Source organism: Carya illinoinensis, chromosome 16, assembly GCF_018687715.1.
Source record: "Carya illinoinensis cultivar Pawnee chromosome 16, C.illinoinensisPawnee_v1, whole genome shotgun sequence".
In the NCBI taxonomy this organism is placed as follows: Eukaryota; Viridiplantae; Streptophyta; class Magnoliopsida; order Fagales; family Juglandaceae; genus Carya; species Carya illinoinensis.
Window position 1 is genome coordinate 28,450,314 of NC_056767.1, and position 11,490 is coordinate 28,461,803.

General features: G+C 36.0%; 2 protein-coding genes across 4 annotated transcripts; both read left to right on the forward strand.

Moving 5' to 3' along the window:
* Window positions 1–1,268: 1,268 nt before the first annotated feature.
* LOC122299657 lies at window positions 1,269–6,210 on the forward strand. Of its 3 annotated transcripts, none has more exons than XM_043110054.1 (6): window positions 1,269–1,612; window positions 2,528–2,630; window positions 3,471–3,544; window positions 3,623–3,726; window positions 3,964–4,029; window positions 5,711–6,210. In XM_043110054.1, the coding sequence occupies exons 2-6, from the start codon at window positions 2,566–2,568 to the stop codon at window positions 5,978–5,980; spliced, it is 579 nt and encodes a 192-aa protein (XP_042965988.1). In that variant the 5' UTR covers window positions 1,269–1,612; window positions 2,528–2,565; the 3' UTR covers window positions 5,981–6,210. The 3 variants fall into 3 exon arrangements, with proteins under 3 accessions (XP_042965988.1, XP_042965987.1, XP_042965989.1); XM_043110053.1 differs by having other exon boundaries at window positions 1,272–1,612; window positions 2,522–2,630; XM_043110055.1 differs by lacking the exon at window positions 1,269–1,612 and having other exon boundaries at window positions 2,522–2,630; window positions 3,448–3,544.
* A 767-nt stretch (window positions 6,211–6,977) lies between these two features.
* LOC122299176 (pentatricopeptide repeat-containing protein At4g30825, chloroplastic) lies at window positions 6,978–11,229 on the forward strand. Its single transcript, XM_043109210.1, has 2 exons — window positions 6,978–10,149; window positions 10,810–11,229. The coding sequence occupies exon 1, from the start codon at window positions 7,273–7,275 to the stop codon at window positions 10,033–10,035; it is 2,763 nt and encodes a 920-aa protein (XP_042965144.1). The 5' UTR covers window positions 6,978–7,272; the 3' UTR covers window positions 10,036–10,149; window positions 10,810–11,229.
* The last annotated feature ends 261 nt before the right edge of the window (window positions 11,230–11,490 follow it).

The window sequence follows — 11,490 nt, forward strand, 5'->3', positions numbered from 1 at the left end:
TCAAATAAAAGGGAACGTCCAGACGACTTAAAACGTGTTCTTCTTCGACTTCTTTTTCAACATCTCGAAAATGAGTTTTGTTGAAGAGATCGTTTCTAGTAAATATATTCAATATCTCAATTGTTTAATGAGATATGAGGGACTGTAATAAATATATTATAATAGATTTCTCCTCTACATACGCCCGTGAACGTTGGTGTTATACTAAATTACGTAAATCTGTGTGTTCATCTTTCTTTATTTTCTCTGCATTTATTTTTCTTTCGCTGTCACGAATGTACGTATCGACTCTGTACAGCCGCACCGGACCATTGTTGGAGGCATCAGACCACACTGATCGAGATCCAAATCATCATAGCGGGCCGAGAATGAATCTTTCTCACCTTCTGACCTGTTGTGCGATTTTTTGAACATCAATCCAAGAATATCATGGACTTGTTTTTGTTGCACATGATGTTCTCGTGTAGACATGATCATAGTTATATCATATTTACTGAAAAAGTCGAATATGAGAGATCTGAACGACAATTAAGAAACTCAAATTGAAGATCAACTAATAGGTTTTATGATGCCAAAATTTTCCCAAGGAAAATTATCATTTGAGAGTTTGAGGTACAAGTTTGCAACTCTTAAAACAGGCAAAATTCAAATACACATGAAGTGTACATATAAATGAGTATTATTAAGAATATTATTCAAATCTTTATTTTATTCTCTCTAATTCATTTCAATTTTGGAAGAAATAAAAAACTGAGATTTTGAAGATATTTAAAGTAAAAGTGTAATAATATATTTTACAAGAAAGGTTTCTCATTGAAGTAGAGTCAAGTCATCCAATCTTGCATTAAATGATCATAGTTTAAAACATTTTGAAAGATTATGTTAATAAATATTAAAAAAATGAAATTTTAGAAGTTTGGAAAATTAAAAATTATTTATAAGATAATGCCTAACATCACACTCTTATTTTATTAAGTAAGATGTGACACATTCATAATTATTGAATAATAAAAAAATATGTTATAAATAATTATTTAATAAAATAAAAATATAATGATAATATAGTATATAGAATTTACTGTAAAAATATTATGAATCAAAAGAAAAAAATGAGATGTGAATAATAACAAACCTCTGACCGAACATGGGCCCCCACTCGGCCCATTCTTTCTTTTAATCTAAATTACAAACCCGTCCCGTTCACCGACGGTTCCAAAATTGGTATCGGACCCTTATAGCGGCCTGTTGTTACTTGTTACCTCTCTCTCTCTCTCACTAGATTCTCGATCAGAAATAGTCCCCCTTTGAGCAGGACAGTCCAATACATAGATTAATGGACATCAGCATCTGACACAAATGTTTACTACACCTGCACACACCATAACATTAGACTGATGAGCCTCCTTTCAGAAAACTTCCTTAGAAACCCTTCGACCTCCCCTCCCTCCCTTCGACGGAAAACAAGCCCAAACCGCCTTACGCCTCACGCCCGGTGGAGAATATCCAGCATAAACCGGCGCGAAATCCCTTCGAGAATAGACCGCGAAATCCCTTCATCGGAAAACGGAATTCACCGAAATCCCAGAGAAGGAATAGACCTAGCAACACTGAGGTAACCTCATTGGTTTTTTCTTTGGAGTCTAATTTATTTATTTTAGTCTGAAGGAAAAAAAAAAAAGAAAAAAGAATTGGGTCGAACATTGCTGTTCAAGACCAATCCCCTTGTTTGCGCCTGTAACTGCTGCAATCCTGTCAAGAAAACATAAATATATATATATATATTAATGTCATGTGTTCGGCCTTAAAAAACACGATTAAGAAGCAGCAAAGTGTCTCTTTAATCTTGGAAAAAAGACAAAAAAAAAAAAGTTGGGAGAAAACACAGGGAAAACAAAGTGCCTCTGTGTTGCTTCTGCCATTGAAGATGAACTGCAAAGTTTCTGAGAAGAATGAGAATTCTGTAATGTATTCCTTTCTGGCCTGATAATCAATAAGCCAATGTTGTGGTTTATATGTGCCCTGATAATTGACAAGCAAGCAAATTGGGAGCATCTGGGCCACGGAGTAGCAATTGGGAGCAAGGATTCGGTGGCCTGAATCTCGCAGGCTTTCTTCGAAGGAGAGACAGAGAGAGGGAGAGAGGGAGAGAAAAGAGAGGGAGAGGGGGGAAATGGAGAGGGATTCGGGCTATCCTCTGAAATGCAGCGCATGGTTGGCCCTATGTGGTCTCTACGTTGCATCCTATTATTGGTTTCTGTTGTTTGAAGAAAAGTGGATAGCCCGGTTTGAAGATATTCTCTTTGTTTAATTGTCTGAACCATTTTTTTTTTTTTCACTTTTCTGATAAAATCCAGCACCTTTACATGTACCCTAAGGCAAATTAGCGTGCTTTGAGGGCTTAAAATCTCAGAGCTGCCTGCAAAAGTTGTTACTCTAGATGTATGAGTCAAGCAGTTTGATTCTATACGTATGGTAATTGCCTTTGCTGTAGTCATATATGCACTGTGCTTGAAATGTGTAGGAGCAGGAGGAAATTAAGCAAAAACAGGCTGAGGGGCAACAGACATGGTAATCTCCAGTTCTAATTCCCACAACAAGGAGATTGCCATCAGGAAGAGGATAGCCAGCATGTAATAGCTCTCTCTCTCTGTGTCTGTTTGTATTAACATGTAAAATTGAAAACCTGATAAGTTTCATGTAAATGCAATTGAGCCCCGTGCAAAGTTAGTGCATATGCATTTAACACTGGCTTTTACCATGCTTATGTGGAGTTCCTTTCCACCGAATAACTGAAGCTTAATATTAGTATAAGATGTGATTCAGATGTCAATTGGGTCTCAACTGCAATGTAAATTGAACTTGGGGTCTTCTGAAATGTAATGGAGTTAAGGCATTGGATCTTGCAGATATTTGGATAGTTTGTTTCCAAAGGTGTTCTTACTGATTATTATGTGTAGAAGCAGTTTGCTGCTTTGTATTCAAACATTGATGTAATGGACAAGGGTGGATCCATAGCCAATGTTGGCTAAAGCTGTACCAGTTGAAGCAATGATATCTGTTTATGGTTACTGAAACATTTGATCAATTGTGCTGTAATGAACATGTCAAAAGTAGGTCCAATATTTTGGATTCCGTACTTCAGGATGCCATTTAAGTTTTATCTGAATTGTAATCTAGAGCATCAATTCTTTTCTGAAAGGGGTCTGTGGCAAATGCAAGGGCCACCCCTATTAGAGTGGAAAAGTGCCTGTCTTGGAGTTGATTCAAATTAAGGGTTCAAAGCTTTTTCTATAGGATGGATGAAAATATTTTGTTTTATTAACTTCTAGTTGATAGAAATTATAGGAATTACAGAAAACATTTCATTGTTTTGTCCTTTGCAGTGGATTCCAATTTTTGTGTTCTTTGCCAATATATGTATCATTTTATCTATTATCCCTACTACAGTTCACTCTCTTGCAATTTCATAGATTCAACAAACGAGAAGAGGATTTTCCATCTTTGAGAGAATACAATGATTATTTGGAGGAAGTTGAAGACATGAGTAAGTTTGTTAGTTTTCATTCCTGAAATTCTATGCTTAAGAGTATATATTTTGACAGAAGGAAAACCATTCTTTCAGCATTTAACTTGATTGAAGGATTTGATGTCCCTGCTATTGAAGAAAAAATTGCAAGGTACCAGGAAGAAAATGCTGAACAAATAATGATAAATAGAGCTCGGAAGGTACACTTGTAAAAATATTCTGTTTCCTGCTCCTAACATCTGCCACTTTTGTCCCTCACAAGCGGATGATATTTCCATTCATGTGTTTTAATTAATGCCTTAGAGAAGAACAATTTTATACCATATGAGTTCCTCGTGCTAGCATTGGTGAATTTTGAGATAATTTCCTTCATGTTTATATATAAAGGTTACTAATTTTTTATTTATTTATTTATTTTTTTTATATCAATCAAATAGGCTGAAGAACTGGCTGCAGCACTGGCTGCAAGTAAGGCACATCCTGCTCAGAATGATGCCGATGGGGTGAGAATGAGATTATTTTGTAAATATCAAATTTGTCTTGAATAAATGATTATTGTGCATTTTTTTCATTAGTCTTAAAAAGACTCAAGGTAATTTTTCCTGCAAGAGACCTTTTTTGTACTTCAATTCGTTTCTTTTTGTCAAATTTTGGAGTTTAGGTTGTTGTTAGTAGATTAATTGATTTCTGTGATGCTATGCTCAAATGACTAATACATGACTGATATTTAATTTTTGTGATGACACTTCCAGTATTGCAGATATAAGAAATATAATGTAACATTCACTCTATCAGTAGTGAACCAGGCTACTCGCTTCTCAATTGATAGGGAAAACAAGAAAATGGGAAAAAAAGGGAAAATCAGTAGACAAACTTGGGAGCCTTTTGTAAATGTTTGAAAAATTTATATGATCACTTTTTTGAGACCTGAGGGGTGGGGGGCCTACTTCATGCAAAAATACTTAAAAAGTAACATATCTAATCCATCTCTTGTGAGTTCTAGGACCACACTTAATTTGGACTGATAAGGAGAGATGAACACTTCTTAATGAATGTTAGGCCCTGTCAACAGTTGCAACTGTATAGCTCTCTTTAGAGTGAGTCCATTTATGGAGCAATTCATAAGTCCGCATATACAGTATACAAAACTTTGGCTTGAATTAAATCATGTTACAAGTTCCTTGTACATGTATTATTCCAAGTTCAGAGATACGATTTAGACCATGCATACTTACTGTTTCTAAATAAATTTAAAGTTGATACTTAATTTACGGTTGTCATGCTATTTTGGAGCCTTTAGCACTTCATCTTAGGTGAATGATTGGAGAGGGAAAATATATTATAAATAATCGTGGCAAGCGTCCATGTGTGAAAACATGAGCTTGTATAAAGCATCAATGCATTAGGATAATTACATTCAAACATTCCACGATGCTCACTATGTGCTATTTCGTTTCAGTGTACTTACACCCATTGGTATGATGGACATTATAATTGCATGTAATTAACTAGGATTAGTCTTTGGTTTTAACTACTAATTGGTTGCTTGCTCTTGCCTCAAGAAAACTAGAGTTACCAACTCGAGTTACTTTATTACTCTGATGGTTCTAAAGCCTTATAATATATATATATATATATTTATATCTATATGGGTCAAAGGGCAAGTGCTGTTTGTCTTTTCTTGGGGGGCAAGGGCGAGGGTTTCATTCAACTAATAGTGTGTCGTACTGGAGCTTTAGAATTTGTAAACCGTAATGTTGGTGGCTTTCTATTTTATGGTCTTTATCATACTTCGAACCTGTGATCATGTGCCATCCCTACAACCTCTGAAATCATGCTTAACTATTATGTCTAGCTTAAGCGGTTAGACCTGTGATGATTTATCGTTTGGGTGATGTCTTTTGACTTATTGAACTCCTCTTTTATTCACTATTTTTAAAAAAATCACAATCAAATTTGGTGAACGCCTTTGTGGAATCTTGTTATTTCACTGACCAGTAATTCTAGGATGTAAGAGAATTTTGATGTATTGGCATTTGAGACTTAACCAGATACTTTGAATTTAATATTGAGGTAGTAAAATTTCATGATAGTTTGAGTTTATACCTTTGAATCAAACTAATTTTTCCCGCCTAACAGAGAAGTACAATATTTAAACTAAGTTTCTCTATTTTTTTGAGACAGGCTCAAAACCAAAGCTCTCAAATGGGATACAGTGTAGGTACTCAGGGACAATATGCACCCACATTTGCCGGAGGGCAGCCACGACCTACAGGAATGGCCCCACAACCAATTCCTCTTGGAGGGGGACCTGACATGCTAGGTTATGCCACTGATGATGAGGAAATGATGAAGCTCCGAGCAGAGAGAGGTGGAAGGGCAGGAGGGTGGAGTGCAGAGCTGAGCAAGAGGAGGGCCCTTGAAGAAGCATTTGGAAGCATCTGGATTTTTTAGGACCATTTTTCTTTTGTACTTCTAAATCACACAAGGTCCTCCGTCTAGGTGTAGGGATGCACAATTTTCTGTCAGATTATGAAATGTCAATCTTAGCTATAACAAATATACTCTTCTTTTTTTATTTAATCCCTTTACATTCCCTTTTCCATTGTATGTTCTGCAATTGGTACCACCAAAGTTTCTCCCAAGGTACTTCACCTTCTTCCAAGAAGTGAGTTCCTACTAAATTTTGGACCCTTATAGTTGCTCATGTCAAGGAATGCCTATCACCTCCAAAAACTACCTCTTGGTGATAAAAGTTTGAATCCAAAACATTATCTATCACCCATTACTTCTTTCTTGTGTGTTTGACATGATTAAACCAAATACATACGTTTTACTTACCATTTTTGAGATTGAGATTCGACTCTCTAGAAGATTGATGGTTGGAGAAATTTGAAATGAAGGGATAGGAGTAATACTACATATAGTTGTAGAGTGGGTAAATGTCGTGTAGTCGTTTTGAAAAAAAGTGAGGTCAATTATTAAAAAATTAATTTCTTTTTTTATAGATCTCGTATTTATTTTTTTAAAAGTGATTGTATGATACTTACACGTTCATGATTCTTAATTAATAATATGTTAAAAACAACACAAATGATTTATACAGGTTTAAATGATACAAGGCTCGTCCTATCTTTTATAAAAAAAATAGACTTCATTTTATATTAAAAAGAAAGTGTAAAAAAAGTAACATTTTTTATTCGGTTTATTTCTTTTTACAAAAGGGCATTAAGAAATTTTTGAGACTTGTATTTTAGCATTACTCAAAAAATAAATATAGCAAAAAAAATATAAAATCAAAACTTTTTACCATATATAATTAAAAAAAAAACATATATAATTAGAATTAAGTAATATTGATAATTAGATATTTTGGGGATATCGAAAAGAAAAGTTAAAAAAAAAAATAAATAAATAAAAGAAGATATTTTGGTCCCTTCGCGAGCAGCTTCCGGATTTGCTTTGTGCTCTTCCACTCAGTTCGCAGGGAATTTAAGAGCTTGAAAAGGTCAAAAATAAAAATAAAAAAATAAAATCTTGTAGCGGTTGCTTTCCTCCACTGCTTCAACCTCCATTATCTCTAACCTCCAAGGTATGCCTAAACATCACACAAACGCTCTTTCTCTCTCTTTGACAAACATTCTCAAACTGTGACTTGCACTTTCATTTGCGGTACCTGAATTTTACAATTCCAGAAGAAACTGATTGATGCACGGAGCTTTTTAGTTAGTAGGTCGCTGTGAATCATGGCCTTGCTTAAGCTTTCCATTTCCTTGGATACATTTGATTCAAAGAAGTTCAATGTAAGTCCCGCTCAACCGTCGAATTGGTGCTCGTTGTATTCTATCTTTAGTTACATTCATGTAAGTAGAGCTTGTGCGAGTTCAGTCAATCCATTGAATAGGAAGCAGATTAATGTCTCTCGATTCAACATTGAATTGCCTGAAATTTCCGATTCTAATCAAGCTAGCAAGGACATTGTTTTGTCTTCAACTAAAGGTTTGGTTAATGAGAAAGTGATTGAGCAAAAGCCGGATTTTAAACACAAAGTTGGAAATAGGTTTCTGGGTTCAAAGAAGGGAATTAAAAGGGAGGTGGGCTTGGAGTTTAGGTTCGGAAGGAATGATACAGACAGAGAAATAGAGAACTTATTTGTGGGTGATGGTGAATTAGATGTTGACTACTCTGCTATTGGGTCTGACTTGAGCTTGGAGCATTGTAATGCCATTTTGAAACGGCTCGAGAAGTGTTGTGATCGCAAAACAATGGTTTTCTTTGAGTGGATGAGAAGCAATGGAAAGTTAGAGCAGAATATGAGTGCTCATAATATAGTTCTTCGGGTGCTGGGTAGAAGAGAAGATTGGGATGCAGCAGAGGCCATGGTTCGAGGTTTAAGTATTAAATTGGCTGGTGAATTGGACTGCCGGGTTTTTAATACGGTTATATATTCATTTTGTAAACTAGGGCGAGCAGAGTTGGGTGCAAAGTGGTTTCGTATGATGCTAGAGAATGGGGTTCGGCCTAATGTTGCTACTTTTGGGATGCTCATGGGACTTTACCAGAAGGGTTGGAATGTTGAAGAGGCAGAGTTTACTTTTCACCAAATGAGGAATTTTGGAATTGTATGCGAGTCAGCATACTCAGCGATGATCACAATTTTTACCCGTTTGAATTTGTATGACAAAGCAGAAGAGGTTATTGGCTTGATGACAGAAGATAAAGTGGTTTTAAACTTGGAAAATTGGTTGGTGATGCTGAATACGTTTAGTCAGCAAGGTAAACTAGAGAAAGCTGAACTAGCCTTATTTTCAATGCATGGAGCAGGGTTTCCCCCAAATATTGTAGCATACAATACATTGATAACGGGTTATGGGAAGATAAACAATATGGATGCTGCTAAACGCATTTTCCTGAGCATTGAGGAAATTGGATTAGATCCTGATGAAACCACCTACCGATCCATGATTGAAGGTTGGGGTCGTGTAGACAACTATAAGGAGGCATACTGGTACTATAAGGAGCTCAAGCGATTGGGATACAAGCCGAACTCATCTAACTTGTACACACTAATAAACTTGCAAGCCAGACATGAGGATGAAGAGGGTGCTGTTAGAACTCTCGATGATATGTTGAAGATGGGATGCCAATGTTCGTCCATCCTTGGAACTCTTTTGCAGGCATATGAGAGGGCAGGAAGGATTGATAAAGTGTCACAGATTTTGAACGGTCCTTTGTATCAACACATTCTTGTTAACCAGACATCTTGCTCCATTTTGGTTGCTGCATATGTGAAACATTGCTTGGTGGATGATGCTATAAGAGTGTTGGAGGATAAAGTCTGGAAGGATTTACCTTTTGAGAATAACTTGTATCATTTGTTGATTTGCTCATGCAAAGAGTTGGGTCAGCTTGAGCAGGCTGTTAAGATATACACTCAAATGCCTAAACATGATGACAAGCCGAACTTGCACATTTCATGCACAATGATTGACATTTATAGTGTCATGGGTCTGTTCCCAGAAGCTGAGAAAATTTATCTGAAGTTGAAATCTTCAGGAACTGCCCTGGACATGATTGCTTTCAGCATTGTTGTTAGAATGTATATTAAAGCTGGATCTTTGAGAAATGCGTGTGCTGTTTTAGACATTTTGGACAAGCAGAGGGACATCGTACCAGATGTTTACCTGCTGCGTGATATGCTCCGCATATATCAGAGATGTGGCATGCTGGATAAATTAGCTGATCTATACCATAAAATCATGAAGATTGGAATGGCTTGGGATCAGGAAATGTACAATTGTGTGATAAACTGCTGCTCTCGTGCTCTCCCAGTTGATGAGCTTTCCAGGCTTTTTGATGAAATGCTTCAGCGTGGCTTTTCGCCTAATACAATTACCGTCAATGTCATGCTTGATGTTTATGGAAAATCCAAGCTTTTCACAAAAGCTAAAAGTTTGTTCTGGGTGGCCCAAAAACGAGGATTGATAGATGTGATCTCTTACAATACTATTATAGCTGCATATGGCCAAAATAAAAAATTCAAAAACATGTCATCAATGGTTCGAAAGATGCAATTTAATGGCTTTTCAGTTTCCCTTGAGGCCTACAATTGCCTCTTAGATGCATATGGGAAAGATAAGCAGATGGAGACGTTTAGAAGCATCTTGCAGTTAATGAAGGAATCCAATTGTGCTTCTAACCACTACACATATAATATAATGATCAATATTTATGGAGAGCAAGGATGGATTGATGAAGTTGCTGGCGTCCTCACAGAATTGAAAGAGCATGGACTTGGGCCTGATTTGTGCAGCTACAACACATTGATTAAGGCATATGGAATTGCAGGAATGGTTGAAGACGCTGTATGTTTGGTCAAGGAAATGAGAGAAAATGGGATAGAACCAGATAAGATAACATACATCACTCTGATAACTGCACTGCAGAAGAATGATAAGTATTTGGAGGCTGTTAAGTGGTCCTTGTGGATGAAGCAGATGGGTTGGTGACAAAGTTGATTGATTGGGTCTCTTGTTTTTTAAGCCTATTTATACCTGAAAATAGCCTGAGCCCAGTGCTTTCCAGTTACTTCTTAAACAGAATTCAGAGTTTTGCTGCCTATGGTAATAGTCATATGGTTAAGCATTGAGTGCTATTATTTTATTAAGAAAGCCCCTGATTTCAATAACTTATTTATTGTTTTCAGTGGTTAAACCCTTCATTTTTCGATTAAGCCACATCATTTATTCATATATTAGATGTTCATAAACTAATAATCATTTCAAATTCATTGAATTTTAAAGGTTGAAAACATTTCATCTTCTTTTGTCTATAACGCTTGATCTTCTTTTCTCTATAAGCAACCATTTTGCTCATGTTAAGCTATGTCATCCATTCATGTGCTAAATGAACATAAATTTAATATATTCTGATGGTCATGGAATTTTAAAGGTAAAAAGCTCGTTATCTTTTTGTCGTCAATAACATTTTCTCTTCTTTTGCTTATATGCATTTTATCAAAATTAGTATTAAACAAATCATATTCAAACAACTTTACAATCAAGTTATACAAAAATTTAAAAAAATGAATAGAAATAATTAATAATTTTCTCCCACACATCATGCGGGTACGCAACTAGTTTATTTAATTTAGTAACCCTCATTTGAAACAAGGTACAACTGTATGCTTTCTGATCAATGCATATGAATGTAGTTGGCATTAGATCTCTCTCAAAATCGTGCCCTGTTTGATTTAAGTAGTGTGCTCTTTTATTTCTGTGCAGGCTGAATGATTTTGCTGATTCTTGCATGAAGCAATTCTTAATGTTCAGGAAGCATTTCTGGTGATATTATAGTTTCCGTAGCTGAATTGAACTGTTCTTGATTCCCAAGCCAACCGGAAGTACTGGAAGTTGGTTGGCATTTGCCTTAAAAGAAGAATAAACGAGAGGTACATGTCACCAAAGGTCTCAACAAATATGGCCGCATATGTGATCTTTTTCTTAAGAGTAGCTGGGAGTCCCTCCCGCCTTTCTGTGGTTGTACCAACAGTGATAACTTTTGGGAACACCAGGGTGCTGCCTGTTTATCCTGTAAATGTATTGCAATTCACTCTAGGATTGGTGTATGTAATTGAAAGTTGATTATTTTACCTTATAAATCAAAATGGATTGGAACATATCCGTAGAAATCTTCAGCACTTAGCTTTGAGGGATGTCATGTGCTTGTGTCCAATATTTAGATCACTTTCTGTTTCAGTGGTAAAGAATAAGTCAATCATTTGCAATGAACTGTGCGATGCCCAGGTTTTAGAAACTGTACTTGCTGAAATCAAACATAGTGAGCAAAGATTTAGTTCAAGTTACCCGGCTTTGATTATTTTCAGGGACCAATGACTTGTTACCTTGGAGCTGCACAGATGCTGAAACATGTACAAACCATCCACAGTTTTCTTTTATTGCTAT

Coding starts and splice junctions, on each gene's coding strand:
- LOC122299657 (XM_043110054.1), top strand. CDS start 2,566: ATGGTAATCTCCAGTTCTAATTCCCACAACAAGGAGATTGCCATCAGG. Junction 3,545..3,622: donor GGAGGAAGTTGAAGACATGA/GTAAGTTTGTTA, acceptor CCATTCTTTCAG/CATTTAACTTGATTGAAGGA. Junction 4,030..5,710: donor CTCAGAATGATGCCGATGGG/GTGAGAATGAGA, acceptor TTTTTGAGACAG/GCTCAAAACCAAAGCTCTCA.
- LOC122299176 (XM_043109210.1), top strand. CDS start 7,273: ATGGCCTTGCTTAAGCTTTCCATTTCCTTGGATACATTTGATTCAAAG.